This window comes from Laccaria bicolor, genomic scaffold (genome assembly GCF_000143565.1).
Source record: "Laccaria bicolor S238N-H82 LACBIscaffold_8 genomic scaffold, whole genome shotgun sequence".
Taxonomy (NCBI): domain Eukaryota; kingdom Fungi; phylum Basidiomycota; class Agaricomycetes; order Agaricales; family Hydnangiaceae; genus Laccaria; species Laccaria bicolor.
The window spans coordinates 1,223,910-1,237,037 of record NW_001889879.1 but is presented as its reverse complement, the minus strand read 5'-3'; the positions used below and the strand labels follow the sequence as shown (position 1 = coordinate 1,237,037).

General features: G+C 48.6%; 8 protein-coding genes across 8 annotated transcripts; 3 read left to right on the top strand and 5 right to left on the bottom strand.

Moving 5' to 3' along the window:
• Positions 1 to 160: 160 nt before the first annotated feature.
• On the bottom strand, positions 161 to 699 carry LACBIDRAFT_318254 (uncharacterized protein; the record flags this gene model as incomplete). The annotated part of the gene is made up of 3 exons (XM_001879265.1): positions 161 to 233; positions 295 to 601; positions 654 to 699. The coding sequence occupies 3 exons, from the start codon at positions 697 to 699 to the stop codon at positions 161 to 163; spliced, it is 426 nt and encodes a 141-aa protein (XP_001879300.1).
• A 1,039-nt stretch (positions 700 to 1,738) lies between these two features.
• Positions 1,739 to 2,601, bottom strand: LACBIDRAFT_318253 (uncharacterized protein). Its single transcript, XM_001879264.1, has 4 exons — positions 2,541 to 2,601; positions 2,461 to 2,496; positions 2,094 to 2,407; positions 1,739 to 2,041 (listed from the first exon to the last, which is right to left on the bottom strand). Exons 3-4 carry the CDS (start codon positions 2,198 to 2,200, stop codon positions 1,870 to 1,872), a joined length of 279 nt encoding a protein of 92 aa, XP_001879299.1. The 5' UTR covers positions 2,201 to 2,407; positions 2,461 to 2,496; positions 2,541 to 2,601; the 3' UTR covers positions 1,739 to 1,869.
• Positions 2,602 to 2,745: 144 nt separating this feature from the next.
• LACBIDRAFT_318251 (uncharacterized protein) lies at positions 2,746 to 3,424 on the top strand. The gene is made up of 4 exons (XM_001879512.1): positions 2,746 to 2,792; positions 2,845 to 2,921; positions 2,978 to 3,094; positions 3,156 to 3,424. The coding sequence occupies exons 1-4, from the start codon at positions 2,790 to 2,792 to the stop codon at positions 3,250 to 3,252; spliced, it is 294 nt and encodes a 97-aa protein (XP_001879547.1). The 5' UTR covers positions 2,746 to 2,789; the 3' UTR covers positions 3,253 to 3,424.
• An 844-nt stretch (positions 3,425 to 4,268) lies between these two features.
• Positions 4,269 to 5,410, top strand: LACBIDRAFT_318249 (uncharacterized protein). Its single transcript, XM_001879511.1, has 4 exons — positions 4,269 to 4,450; positions 4,510 to 4,616; positions 4,669 to 4,879; positions 4,930 to 5,410. The coding sequence occupies exons 3-4, from the start codon at positions 4,855 to 4,857 to the stop codon at positions 5,187 to 5,189; spliced, it is 285 nt and encodes a 94-aa protein (XP_001879546.1). The 5' UTR covers positions 4,269 to 4,450; positions 4,510 to 4,616; positions 4,669 to 4,854; the 3' UTR covers positions 5,190 to 5,410.
• LACBIDRAFT_248400 (uncharacterized protein) lies at positions 5,403 to 6,717 on the bottom strand (the record flags this gene model as incomplete). Its single annotated transcript, XM_001879263.1, has 5 exons — positions 5,403 to 5,632; positions 5,685 to 5,830; positions 5,888 to 6,327; positions 6,397 to 6,455; positions 6,489 to 6,717. The coding sequence occupies 5 exons, from the start codon at positions 6,715 to 6,717 to the stop codon at positions 5,403 to 5,405; spliced, it is 1,104 nt and encodes a 367-aa protein (XP_001879298.1).
• A 1,211-nt stretch (positions 6,718 to 7,928) lies between these two features.
• Positions 7,929 to 8,590, top strand: LACBIDRAFT_318247 (uncharacterized protein). Its single transcript, XM_001879510.1, has 4 exons — positions 7,929 to 8,074; positions 8,132 to 8,191; positions 8,251 to 8,324; positions 8,373 to 8,590. Exons 1-4 carry the CDS (start codon positions 8,023 to 8,025, stop codon positions 8,403 to 8,405), a joined length of 219 nt encoding a protein of 72 aa, XP_001879545.1. The 5' UTR covers positions 7,929 to 8,022; the 3' UTR covers positions 8,406 to 8,590.
• Positions 8,591 to 8,751: 161 nt separating this feature from the next.
• On the bottom strand, positions 8,752 to 9,391 carry LACBIDRAFT_318246 (uncharacterized protein; the record flags this gene model as incomplete). The annotated part of the gene is made up of 1 exon (XM_001879262.1): positions 8,752 to 9,391. Exon 1 carries the CDS (start codon positions 9,028 to 9,030, stop codon positions 8,752 to 8,754), a length of 279 nt encoding a protein of 92 aa, XP_001879297.1. The 5' UTR covers positions 9,031 to 9,391.
• Positions 9,392 to 10,251: 860 nt separating this feature from the next.
• LACBIDRAFT_293754 (uncharacterized protein) lies at positions 10,252 to 12,637 on the bottom strand. Its single transcript, XM_001879261.1, has 5 exons — positions 12,453 to 12,637; positions 12,013 to 12,392; positions 11,797 to 11,960; positions 11,724 to 11,727; positions 10,252 to 11,668 (listed from the first exon to the last, which is right to left on the bottom strand). Exons 1-5 carry the CDS (start codon positions 12,535 to 12,537, stop codon positions 10,991 to 10,993), a joined length of 1,311 nt encoding a protein of 436 aa, XP_001879296.1. The 5' UTR covers positions 12,538 to 12,637; the 3' UTR covers positions 10,252 to 10,990.
• Between the last annotated feature and the right edge of the window lie 491 nt (positions 12,638 to 13,128).

Below are 13,128 nucleotides of genomic sequence, written 5' to 3'. Positions count from 1 at the left end.
CGCTCGAAGGACAATAGTCCTGCCAGAAAACAAGCATGAAAACTGGCGATGTTATTATATGCAATCAGCGCACACGAGGCCAAGTGGCGAAGAATGCAACTTACATCTTAAGGCAGGGGGATCAACCATTCCGAATTGAACTGTGTCACTGGGTCCCTCATCACAGTCCCTCGATTCCAAATTTGAATTGATGGAATTTTCGCAAATGCATCCGCTTTTTGTTCCACAGATACCTATCGGTCCCTTAGAACCATCTTGGAAGCGGAGAAGAAACAAGATGCAACCTACACAAACCTCAACAGCTCAACCGGGGTAGGTCCGCGGTGGGTCCATCCCTCCCGATCCGGCGTCGTATGGACAACCTCTTTGAACCGGGCTGCACGATCAAATGAGCGACAAGTACGGCATGAAGTAGCCAGGTGATTGGCGAGAGTCGGCAGCCGGATCGGGCCGCCTGATGTGAGGGTAAGCGCTTCAGCTATGCGCAAAGCTATCACTTTAGTAGCGTGCATTAGTTGTAACGAATCTTGATAGGTGCATGCGTGTCTTTGTGTCTTGCTTATCGCTTTTCTCAGATTTTTGGTATGGCAAGGTGTTGTTACTTTGAAAATTGTTAGCTTTAACTCCACTGTGGAGACTAGGTAGAAACTCACGCCTGCTCGCCCCATCAACAGTCAATGATTTCCACTCTGTTTTCATCGGAAACCCGCTGCGAGGTGTACCGTGGTCCGTGTCGTGGCTGTAATACGCCGAAATATGATCTGCGGCTATCATAAATATCATTACTGTCTTAACATGCGATGCATGCACTTTACCTGTAGCCAGAGCCGTGTAGTAACCTTAGGTCATTTCTCGATCAACGTCGGTGAAAATGTCGTGAAGACCAACGCCCCTCGTATAAGCGAAGAAGATCGTGTGCCATTCTTTGTCAACATTAGTGGGAGAGGTATGCAAAATCTGACTGAGATTTGACTGAGATTTTGCTTTCAACGTGAAGCTGGTCGCGCCATACTACAAGCGTGGTCACCGAAAGATTTTTCGATGACAGTTGCATCACGTGAATGCCACCCCTCATGTCGATGAAGAGAAAGCCGACAGCCTATCCATACGACCATAATATGGTGCTCCGTCAAAACGTTTCAGTATTGACCTGTTCATGTCGCTGAAGTTAAGTAACCGAGATCGATCAGAACATCCAAAGAAAGTCGGAAAGGCCAGTCGGACATCTGGAGGCTGACTTTTCGGCCGTCGTAGTAGCCACTAACCACAAGGGCCTTAACACTAAAAAGTCCTTCAAACAATTAGTAAAATTCCGATGTTCCAGTAACCCACACCGCGCATGATGCACGGGCGCACTACCATCGTGAGTGGCGAGCGGTGAACAGCGGTGAGCTGTAGACTCATTTATATTTCCTTTGCAAGTCAAATACATTACCATGAATTATCCTAAAACGTAATTCACTGGGGCTACTGCGACTACACTGACAAGGCGTTATGAGAAGACAAATTCACATAAAGGTATCTGCGATCCTCGTTGGCATGATAGACATGATAAGACGGCTGATGTATACGATTTAATCCAATGAATAGCATCAGAATCATCAGGTCCATGTCCACGTCCACGTCCGAAAGAGTCCTCGTAGGTGCAAGAACCAAGACTCTAAGCTCACGATCATTGCGGGAGCGCCTCTCCCGCCCCGTGACTCGTTCATGTGGTCGCTGATTGAGACCCTTGCTGGATTGCGATAATTATGTATTTTCTTATCGCGCCCCAATCGTTATCGATGAGGGAGCCGAGAACATATGGTGTTCTGTAGCACTGCACATTGCATATTCGACATTGATCTAGTGGGAATGTCTCTGAGAAGATCAGTGGTGGCGTTGAGTTCCTGTACCATGTCGTCGGAGATGTAGCCAGCGACGCGTGGTATTCTCCAAAGCTCTAACCTCACATGTGTGATACAAGCTCCAAAGGCTCATTACTTCACAAGTGACGATGTTTGATCCAATTGCAAGGAGCCAACAAATGTATTGTGGGATCCTGACCATGTCAAGGATAGTGCAAGGGTAAAACATAAGAAATAACCACGCACCCTAGATGAGGCGATAGAGAGTCAGAATGATGACGGAAGATCTGCGTCGAAGGAAGTCGAATGTAGATGAGACGTGGAAGACATGAAGATCGACAGCGTGAGTTCATTGTCTCTATACTTGGCGTCTTTCAAGTCGCGGGGAAAATAATAGTTACTTTGCTCATCTCCGCGAATTAAAGCGCTGTCGATCCCGAGACGGAGATCTAGAAAACCCAGCGAGGAGTGCGAAAACAGAAGGGAAATTGGAAACCATCTCCCGATAGACTTCTTATTATAGTCTGCAGCGATGTCGTAGATTTTGACGATGGGTACAGCTATGATGGATTTATCGTTCCAAAGCGCACTCTTCAGGTAGAAAAGAACTCACTTCATGAACCCCGGCAATCTTCAAATAGTTGTGACTCTGATTTTGATCAGATGACGATATGTAAAAATTAGATGGCGTACAGCTCATCATATGTAGTTTTAGGGTCCAAATTTCTCTACCTGTGTGGCTTATATCTTCCGGAAGTCAGCCGAGGGGAGATGCTACTAGAGGAGGATTATTGATGGCTGTTTGATTCAAAGGTCATCAGGTCACGTGTGATTAGAATATTCTCCCACGATTATCTAGCTACGTTGCACCAATTCTTGCTTCGTCACTGCCAGCAAACCCGTAAAACATATTCGTTCCTCCATCCGGCACCCTCATTTGCGATGGTGAGTGGAAAGGTAGTATCCTTGTACTCGATACTTACTGATACTTCTACAGTCTGATTCCGATTCTCCACGTTCAAGCGGTCGCCCTTCTTCGTCAGCGGTAGCAAAGCCACCTGGGGCTCAGATTCGGTGCGTATCCTCAAGGCTTCATTTATGAAGGTTTAATTTGACTTGAAAGTGAATAGGCGACGCGCGGCGGGCTCGCAGGTGTCACGACCAAACTCATCGCGTGCTGCAGGTGCAGGTGGTTCGTCAAACACCATGCTGAAACTTTACACGGACGATTCTCCTGGCTTGCGAGTGTACGTTTCAATTATCTTTTGTCTCTTTCCGTCTTTTAATACCATTTACTTCGAACAACAGTGATCCCTTCATTGTGCTCGTCTTGTCCCTCTCCTTCATCGGCTCCATTTTCTTCCTCCATATTTCCGCGAAAGTGATTCGTGCATTCACAAAATGATCGGTGTTGTCAATATTTTGCGTGGAGAGTGTGAGGAAGATAACTTATTTGGGCGTTGAACTCGAGATCTGCAACTCAGTATTGGCGTACGTTACTACTGTTTCCGTGTTTGTACCAAAATCATCGCTCTGGAGGGGCGGCTATTCTTATCTTATACCACTCCTTTGCTCTTGCTAGTGTTCAGACTGTTCAAGATTGAAGATGGGTATGCAGTTCAAAAACATCAAATCTCAGAACGGATATTTCGGTGGCTATTCTCTAACTGACGCCAATCGCATTTTGGCTATGGCCCGCAAGCCGCGTCTGTCATGGACCATGGGGCTAACGTACTTGGTCTTCAACGACATCTCCTCGCAGACCCTTTTAGTTGAGCTGGTTCGCAGAGCTCCCCCCCGTACTCACCTTCAGGGCTCTCTACAACATCACGCGGATCCATCCCCCCGGAAACATGCTCAAACCACGTTGCCGCGCCGAAGGTAAACGCTTCACTCAGTTTAAGCTTATGAATGGTCTCAACCGAAATGAAGCACTAGTATCCTTCCGGTGATCGGGCACCAGGGCGATGTTATCATCGTTTATCTAGACTGGATCGCATTCAATTCTTGTACTACTTCTTTCCGTGAGTACTCCCCCGGTCCCTCTCCGCCGCCCTATCCAACTATGGGGGATCACGAGTGTCTGGCCCATGGGCGGCGACGACACAGGAAACGTTGGCAACGCGTGTTGTTGCAGGGAAGACAGATTCTGACAACATCGGTACAGCTACTCCGGGGGCGGGGATACATACATAACTTTCTCCATCACGCCGGAGATCTGATAAATATCCGGGCTGTCCTTCCGTGCAAGGTGTAAGTCCTAGAATCGGTCAATAGTGAGTCACCTCTTGCACCTGTGTTCAACGCTGTGCCCTTGACAACATCTCACAACACTCTTGTTCTCCAGCGGAACAATCTAAAGGTGAAATAATTCATGATATCGCTTCTCACTTCGTCACTAACAGATTCGTTCGAGTTTAGGATGAACAATTAACCGCCACAACTAAGATTCACTACCACTAAGAGAACATACACCCCACCACGTTTCTTACCTTCTTCAACGAGACACAAAGTCGGCCATGCCCGACACATTTAATATCGTGGCGGACTTGGTGCCTAGCGCTTTTACAACGGTCGAGTCTTGCCAACCTCAACTGGGAAAGGTACGTTATCGAATAACGTTAACTGCGTGTGGGGTTCTACCGGAAGATCTACCCCACAGTCTTGGTTCGATAGACGCGCATTTCGCCTCTCGTGACGCTGTATCAGTCGACCACTTAAGCGCAGAATCGCGGGAAAAGCGCCTCGCGCGGTGGCAACGTTTTCAAGGTATGACTCCCATTCACTGATAAAGGCACTTAGCACCACTCATGACTTCAAGGGGATGGGTTTAGGGTCGTAAAACCGTAACTGCACAGGTTTATCATCTCGAAGAACAACACCCAACAGCGCTGTGGCAACAAGCGGTATTTTGGCCCGCTGTCGCTATCGCATTTGCTTCTAAGTTCTGTCGCCAACATTCTGTGTTCCCAACACCTTTGGATGCATTACAAACCCCCTTGCGGATATGCAACGTTGCCGGTGCGTGCTCAGTAAGTATTTTTGGCTCCCAGCTCTTGTGTGGATATTTATCTTGATGAAGGAAGAAGAACGATTGTTTCTTGTGAAGGAAGAGGATTGACGGGGTCTGACGATCATCTGGTTCCTCCCATACCTGTGGACCAGGTGTGGTTGTCTGGTGTTCCACTTGGCAATCTACGCGCTCGTGACAGTGACCTAGTCAGATTCACAACAGTTGGTCGAGGGGCTATACATTGCTCCCGAAGCAGTAAACGCCCAAGGACGCCTCGGCGATTATCAGCTCTCCTCCTCGAGAGTCTCGAAAGAGGCACACACAACTAAGATTCGTTTTTTGGATCGCAAACTTGTACGGGAAGGACCACTCTCCAAGAGGTGTGTTGTGTTATAGCGCTCTCCTTTCTCTTTTGTGTCTTGTATTATTCTCGACGACGGCTTGAACTTCTTCAAGTCGGACACCCCCTGCAATTCACACCTTATCTCTTTCAGGTTTTGACCCAACCTTGTTAAACTCCGTCTCTAAATTTTAATCTCTATTCAATCTCTAATACAAAGGTCTATTTCAACGTTTGATTCTCTGGCGCACCTGGCGCACTGACATACAAAGAACCAATCATTTTCCAATGCGGTCTTCCGATTTATTACGCTTGCCCCCGGGCAAACATCAACGTAACTGATACACAGCTCCTCGTCAGCGTTGACGTCATGGGTGGTATAAAAGTTGATTCCCCGTTTATGTCGACGTTTCTTGAGGTTGGGACTGCAATCTACAGGTGAGGTCAGCCGGCATTTGTGTCATGTTATAAGATATAGAAGTACCGTGATTAAAATACGATCCAGAGACGTACAATCCCCATCCGAGCATCTCGCTTTCCTCATCGTCAGGCGCCGTGTCCCAAATCCCAAACACGTTCCCGTGGTCCCGCGCAAGTATCGCACGTACCGTTTCCGGGGTAGAGACAAGCCTCCAGAGTACTTGGAATGCTGATTCGTAATCAACTCCAGCCGCCTGCGTTTTCCACTCGGATCGTGCAAGTTGCACGAATCGCTTGATGAACCCGTAAATACGGATCCGCGAAGCAAGGATATAGGGTTTGGAACGGATGAGAGCATATTCGTTATCCTGAAGTGACAGTAGATCGTCCCATACTCCGGCGGTGGCAGCGGAAGAGGTGGAAGGCGAAATTTCTTGGATGGCTCGGGTGATAAGACCGTTCAAAACGAAACGAACGGTGTCCATTTCAAATTCACTCATCACTTCCACACCCCAAGAACCCGCAACGGATTTTGCCTCCTCAAAGAAAACCTTTTCAGCGACTTTCCAACCGTGGCTAATTGCTTCTGGTGTGACATCTCCCTCCTTGAGGTTGTCCAGGTGTTCCAACATGGGAGAAGCACCAGAATTGGAGCTCGGTTTTCGGTCACAGCTCACTTTCCGCTTGTTAGCTTGCGTGACGATTTTCTCCAACGCCGCATTGACGGTCATCCACCACCCCAGGTCATTGTCCTGCCCAAAATGATAGCTCCGGACCCACGATTCACGGCACTCGTCCATGCAGAACCACGTCCCCCCACCTCCGTCCCCATTTCCTCCACAACCTTTTTTCCGAGGGTCGTCTAGACGAATACTCCATTTGTTTTTCCCGCTTTCGAATGAGTACGCAAAACACCAGCCGCACACCTCTCGTTTGAACTTTCGGAAGACAACGCTGGCGTAAGGAGCAGCACAGGCTAGAACAAGGGTATCTTTTGGGATCGGACGAAGTGCAAAAACACCGCGACCACCATATCGGGTGGCTCGTATTTCGTATTGCGGTGGGACGACATCGTCTATGTGTTCCACAGCGCCCATCTTGAGGGTTTCTAAAGTGGTATAAGGAATTCCTGATGTCGGTATTATGGCAATAAACCTGCGGTTCAGTGAGTCACCTACACTTTAACACAACACATTTACTCACCAAAACTCTAAAATAAGGAAGTCGAAGATCTTGTGGTGAAGAAATCTATAGGTAAGATAAAATCATGATGAAGGAAAATGTCATGTTCAATGCAAGAACGGATTGATTGGATTAGGAAAAAAGCTGATCAAAATGCGGAAGTAAATCGGCCCGACCTACTTCCGCATTCGTTACATCTTTGACCCGCTTAGGCCAGGCCTGGACGATCCCACCTTTCCACTTGCTTTCCACTCTGTCCTCTGCTGCGTTGTTCAAACGAAAGAGATCACGAGGTGATAGCGGCGACAAGGGGTCGGGAATTGTACAGAGCGAACCTCTTCTCATCTGGCATCTCGCAACTGAATCAATTTGGAATCAATTGCGGGCTCGCCGATTGCGATGGTGAAGACATTGCCGGTCCCTTGACCATTGCGCACCCTCTTATAGTATGTACATTTCTTTTTTCTATTCTTTTGGTAATCTAATTCCTCATATTGCAACCCTCAACTTGTCAAGATACTCAAGTTCGAGCGTTCCATATTTTATATGTGACAGCTAAGTGAAAAACCCTAGACACCTCTGCGAATTCCACCTCGCTTTGTACAAACAGGCCCCCTCAAGTCGCTGGTGAGTACGATTGAACATTTCTGTCATCACTCTATAAAGTACCTCCAGACGCGACGGTTGTATTCGTCAAGCAACACGTCATTCTTTGCAAGAATTTACAAAGAATTTACATGAAGATATCAACTTGAAAAACATCAAATCTCCGTTTTTCGCATGTCATTCGACTCGGACGTTGCAGAGAAAAACAATTAAACAGTGGTGGTACACTAGGCAATGGTTTTTTTTTTACTTCAGTTCCACAGCCAGTTTCAGTCGTCATTCTACGTTATCAAGAGACTGCAAACGGATTTTGGAGAAGCCTTGCCGTGAAAAAAAGATAGTGTGATAAAGGAGGATCGATTTCACCTACCCAGAGTACTCGAATCGAGGACAGGGGAGGGGTAATATAAATATATATGGGTGCGTTTGGTCAGAGGCTTCGTCTGAGGGTCCTCTAACGTTGAATCAAATCGATTAGATCAGCTGATTATTGATCGTTACTCTCGACGGTCACTGGCCACTTCCCTCCCCGGCAGTATAAATACCACAGCTCTTGTATTCACCCATCACCAATCGCCTTATCTATAACAACCATCACACACGACTTAGACACCATGGCACCAAACCCGCAATGCGCTGCGCTCGCCGCTGCCCAAGCAAGGACAGGTGCGTCGACGATCACAACGGGCTTTCTTTAGCAATCATCCCCTAACTATCAAATAGGAATTTCCTACGCACAGATAGCTGCTAGCATCGGGTCCACTGAGCAGCAGGTCATTGCCAGTGAGCTGCGATTTCAGGGTTGCATTTGATCGTTGATTCGCTTACCACTGGGTTGGCAGTCTGCACAGGGACCCAAAGGCCCACGGAAGCCGAGTTCAAAGCCATCACAAGGGCCTTGGGGATCTCAGACAACGTGAGCACTTTGAAGGGCGACGATTCGACGCTCACACTCGGTTCACAGGTCTCCCACAGCGGTGTTCATGCTACCGTTTAGAGCCGTCAGGTTGTGCCCTCCACCTCTCGTGGAATCAATGATCAGCATGTTGTATAATCAGTGTAGGCGTTATACTGTAGTATGCGTCGAACTTTGGGGAGCATACTTATGTCTTTGACTTCTTGAACGTGCAGTTCACGACAGGGGCGCATCTTATCAGATAATAAAATATGCTTCCATCAGAAGATCAGACGCCCTTCCTATTTGAGAGTAGCTTCCATCTTATCTCCCACCATATATGTCGCTCAGTAAGTTGATCCTCTTTCCCCCACCTTTCTCTCGAACGTCAAACAACAAAAAATCGTCGGCCTACGGATTCTCCCTCCCAGTTCGCGGCCTTTGCGAGTCATCTTTCTCGAGCTCCGAATCCCACCACAATTTGGCTCGACCCGTGACCGGTTGACCGCCTATCTTCCCACTGCTGTCCACTGTCCCCAGGTATGCGATGCGGGGATTCGGGCAGACATTCTAGCGTCAGGAAGCGGACGGACCTACAGTACTTCTGGGAATCATGGCTACTTTCAACGGAACTTAACCCTCCGCGGTGGAGATTCTCATATCCAGGCATTTGGGGTGGTAACTGCTGCGATGCTGTATCGGTTTCCCCGGAATGAAACGGGCACATAACTCCGCCATTAAATTCCTAGACTGCGCTTCCACAATTCGCTAACCGGTGGTCCCACGACGATGGGAAATTCTCCTTGTATGTTCTACCGGGCTGAACTCTTGTTCAATGTCGGTGGTGATCGGAGGTGAGTTTACCGCGTGACTAAGTACTTGGTAGTGGCCAGCGTGCGGCGGCGGCGCAAGCGCAGTGAGTAGTAGGTGAGGCGCGCTGCCACTACGCCGACCGCTAGTACTAGGAGAACGCGAAGGAGCGAATTAACTGGTAAAGCGGAAACATGGCTGCGTGCCTTATGATGCCCTGCCATGCGAGGTAAAGGATCTGCTTCCCTAGCACCTACACGCCGAATGGATATGTTGAACTTCGTCCCATGACGCTGATGACGCTGCTGCGCGTTGCAAAAACGTGGTCTGGGGTTAGCTTTACAAGATCGTCATCAAGGTTGAGGTCATGAGATGCGATCGAAACTCTTATTTTGCTTCGTTCAAAATCAGTAGGACGCTTCCATTCCTCTGGCGACGCACATTTCGAGCTCTAAACTGGTGATCGCGATACCCCCCTCGACGTCCATGGGCTCGGGGTTTCGTCACATGCATCCTCCTCGCCCCACGCTAATTCAATTGACTTAACATGGCTCGTGGACATCTTGCGCAGTCCACATTTTTACTCTTGCATCAGGTGGACGCCGTCTTTTGGGCTGCGTATAATCAGTCTCAACCTCCCGTTCATGCTCCACTCCGATCGGTCCTCGATAACATTCATATGTAGGGTTGACCTCTGCGATCGAGTTTGTTTTCCGCTCTCCCTCGTTCGATCGCTTTTGCCTTGCGTCCTCCATATGGAAACAAGGTACACCGGGGCCGTTTGAATTCACTCCTTAGATTGCGTTTTGGATCCGCGAGATATACATCCATAAACCCTTGACGGGGACTAGTTTCTTGGCGCGGGGTCATATGTGTGTTTTCAATGGGCTGGAAGTCGCAAGTAGTGTAGTTTCACACTTTCCCTGAATCGGACATCATGTGAGAGCTACAGAGCGTATCCTAGGGGTAGGTGGACGCCTCTCCGCTTCACAGAAGTGAAGGTAAGACAGAACTATAATACAAGCACCTACTTTTGGGCATAATATAAGTAGTATATGTAATCTGCGTAATCACATACTCATCATCAAGCTTAAATGAAGGAGTCCACCTTGAGCCCACCTTCTGGAAACGTCTGAATCACAGCGAAACTATTAACATTGATATAACTACCTATAAGTACGAATGCCATATGCATACTAAATTTTTTGCATATAGGCATGAACGTCTCCAAAAAAAGGAAAAACAATGCTACATATGAAGAGAGATGAGAGCGGCTCTAACCGCCGTCTACGTACGATGCTAACTAAGTAATACTAGAGAGGAAAACAGTGGAGTTAACCAAGAAAACACGAGATAGGACTAGAGCAGGGGAAAAATGGGGAAAAAAGGTAAACGGGACAGCAAAGAGGGAAGAGAGAAAAAACGCAAGAAGAGCAGCCGCTCTCCATAAAGAGATTGTAAAGGCTAAAAAAGGTACTACGATTAAAAAGTGGGTGTAAAAGGGCCGAACTAGCCATCTATCGATGGAAGTGGCAGAGGAAGGTCGAAAGGCGATTGGGAATGATGGGTGAGTAAAAGGTGGCGGAATCCAGCTCAGCGATAAATAGAAGACGTGGATCCACACAGGTAACTACGGGGGACGAGAACGGTTGCGATAAGGCGGTGGTATATGCAGACGGGGGAAGGGGAATTGGGAGCAAGGGGAATATGGGAGCAAGGGGAATATGGGAGCAAGGGGAATTTGGGAGTAAGGGGAATATGGAGACGAGGAAAGGGATATCCAAGCAGACGGGTGGGTAACTAATGGGAAGCAAATAAGATACATGCACGCAATAGAATCAATTCTAGAATAGAATTATGTCCGAGGGTGAAAGCGTTCATGTCGGGGAATAGACATGCATTTCTCTGTAGCGTGCGGCAGCAGAGGCAGAGATGCTAGGGGTGGCCATACGGGATGGTGGCCTGACGGGCTTGTATTTGTTCGAGTAATCGAACGAGTCAGGGTCTGCGGAAGGGGGTATCCAGCGCTCATGGGCATCTGCTTTTTCTTCAGAGGCTGAACGCATCATTTTGGGGGGTGAGGGTGTCGAGAGGCGGCGGGGTTTGGGCGGGACTAGAGGAGCCGGAGTGTGTGACCTCATCGACATCGGGGTTGGTGTTGAGTACCTTGGCATCGGCGGTACGGGTGGGGCCGGAGTGTAAGACCGCATTGGTGTATGTGACCGAATAGAAGGTGTCTGCGGCCTGAGAGAAGGCGTGTGTGACCGTGGCGGGGGAGCGGCGGGGGTATGGGATCGGGCGGGTGGAGTGGGCGTAGAAGGTCGTGACGACATGGAGGCGGATCTCACATGCGTGGAATTGAATCGTGAAAGAGGTGATTGTGATGATGAGCTATAGGGAGGCACCGGTGAAGTTGACGGTGGTGTCGGCGACTGTGGTGGCGGGGGCGGCATATCGTGGGATGGCACCCCTAAAGTGGTAGCCAACGCCTTCAACTGGTTAACCTCAGTTCGCAATTGTTGGCATTCTTGTGATTTTTGTGTATATTGTTGTCGCTAAGAAAGGGGAGGTCAGCTTCAAGAAGGACAGGCACGGAAACAATAAACTCACTGTTCTGAAGGGGAAACGGTAGTTCGGGTGCTAGTTAGAAAATTTTAAGGGCGCCAAGGCACGGATGACTCACCGTCGTAACTCAGATTCTAGCGTTCCGTTAGTAGTTTCAAGGGCGTCGAGTTTCACCTTGAGGTTCGCCTCGACTGTTTTTGCATTTTTACTGGCCTCAGAATGGGATAAATGATTCATGAGGATGGCCCGCAGCAGAGCTGCGCTGAGTAAAAGAGATGAAGTCTGATAAAGAAAATTGTCAGAATGATTCGGCATGACTAGGAGTCGAAAGCACTTGGTCATCCTTCTCAGACAAGAGCCAACCCTCGAGTTCTTTGTGAAGAGCAGAGACCTCCTCAACAGAACATTTTTTTGCGGCGACTTTGGCCACCTTGTCTTCCAGCCGTCGGGCCTCGGGTCGGATCCTCGAGTTACCTTCTGGGGACAAGAGTCGTTCAGTCCTCCTCGCCAAAAACTCACTGGTGAGATCACTATATTGCGACTCAACAGTGGGTAAGCGTCTAGGCGTACTCCAACCACTCGTTGTGAAATCCATCCGAATGAGCCGGATGTCATCGCCGTTGAAGTTTACGCGGCAAAAAGGACAGACAGGTGAAAGCCGGGGGGAAGTTTTTTCAACTATGGTCGTGCAACAACTCGCGCACAGGACGTGGCCTGTTCGCCACCGAAAAAAAGTGAGAAAAAAAAAACTTTCTCACAGAAAAAAAAACTTACCACAGGGAATGGAATGGGGCAGACGTTGCGCGCCATATTCCTCAGCGCAGACGTCGCAGGAAGATCCGTGGATTAGAGTGAGCATTAGACCAGCCAGTTGAAAGCACCCCTAGGGTGGAGGAAGAGAAAAAGTAATAGGGCGAAGGGGAAAAATTCTCGCTTCACCTAAAGGATGATGATAAATAGGACAAAGGACGTAAGCCTAAAATGGAAGACACTGCCTATAATATAACTTGCTTACGTATCTGATCGCAAACCGTCACTAAGCTGTCACCAGGCGTCACTCCAGACTTGGTCCAGTCTAATTTCCTATCCCGTCATCTCCATGTATACATGTGCTTTTCATCCCTCCACTGACCCTTGCAAAAAGCACTTCTGCAACGAGGCCAATCCAGAAATCCAAATCTCCAACCGAACTTTGGCGCGTGTAGTAGGGTTAGGGCTTTTCTTTTACTCAGGGTTCTCGGCAACACACCTCGTGTTTCATCGAGCGCGAGTCACACGAATATCACCTGGCGTTGATATCGGGGCCCACCTCATCGCCATGCGCGGTTGATGCTGCTTGATGCCACCATTGTTGAAACGTTTTGTGTCCGCGAGCCGTGGGAGATTATTTTCTCCCACTCCCCGAGCATCCGATCAGGAGCATTCATCTCCACCCATCCCCTCTGCCCAT

Excerpts from the sequence above, each read along its gene's own strand:
- LACBIDRAFT_318253 (XM_001879264.1), bottom strand. The coding sequence starts at position 2,200 with ATGAACTCACGCTGTCGATCTTCATGTCTTCCACGTCTCATCTACATT. Across the intron at positions 2,042-2,093 it reads TCTCTATCGCCTCATCTAGG|GATCCCACAATACATTTGTT; the intron begins GTGCGTGGTTAT and ends TGACATGGTCAG.
- LACBIDRAFT_318251 (XM_001879512.1), top strand. Across the intron at positions 2,922-2,977 it reads CCACCTGGGGCTCAGATTCG|GCGACGCGCGGCGGGCTCGC; the intron begins GTGCGTATCCTC and ends GAAAGTGAATAG. Across the intron at positions 3,095-3,155 it reads GATTCTCCTGGCTTGCGAGT|TGATCCCTTCATTGTGCTCG; the intron begins GTACGTTTCAAT and ends TTCGAACAACAG.
- LACBIDRAFT_318249 (XM_001879511.1), top strand. The coding sequence starts at position 4,855 with ATGCAACGTTGCCGGTGCGTGCTCA. Across the intron at positions 4,880-4,929 it reads ACGTTGCCGGTGCGTGCTCA|GAAGAAGAACGATTGTTTCT; the intron begins GTAAGTATTTTT and ends ATCTTGATGAAG.
- LACBIDRAFT_318247 (XM_001879510.1), top strand. The coding sequence starts at position 8,023 with ATGGCACCAAACCCGCAATGCGCTGCGCTCGCCGCTGCCCAAGCAAGG. Across the intron at positions 8,075-8,131 it reads CGCTGCCCAAGCAAGGACAG|GAATTTCCTACGCACAGATA; the intron begins GTGCGTCGACGA and ends ACTATCAAATAG. Across the intron at positions 8,192-8,250 it reads TGAGCAGCAGGTCATTGCCA|TCTGCACAGGGACCCAAAGG; the intron begins GTGAGCTGCGAT and ends CTGGGTTGGCAG.
- LACBIDRAFT_293754 (XM_001879261.1), bottom strand. The coding sequence starts at position 12,537 with ATGCTCACTCTAATCCACGGATCTTCCTGCGACGTCTGCGCTGAGGAA. Across the intron at positions 12,393-12,452 it reads GCCCCATTCCATTCCCTGTG|GCCACGTCCTGTGCGCGAGT; the intron begins GTAAGTTTTTTT and ends GGTGGCGAACAG. Across the intron at positions 11,961-12,012 it reads TGTCTGAGAAGGATGACCAA|ACTTCATCTCTTTTACTCAG; the intron begins GTGCTTTCGACT and ends TTTCTTTATCAG.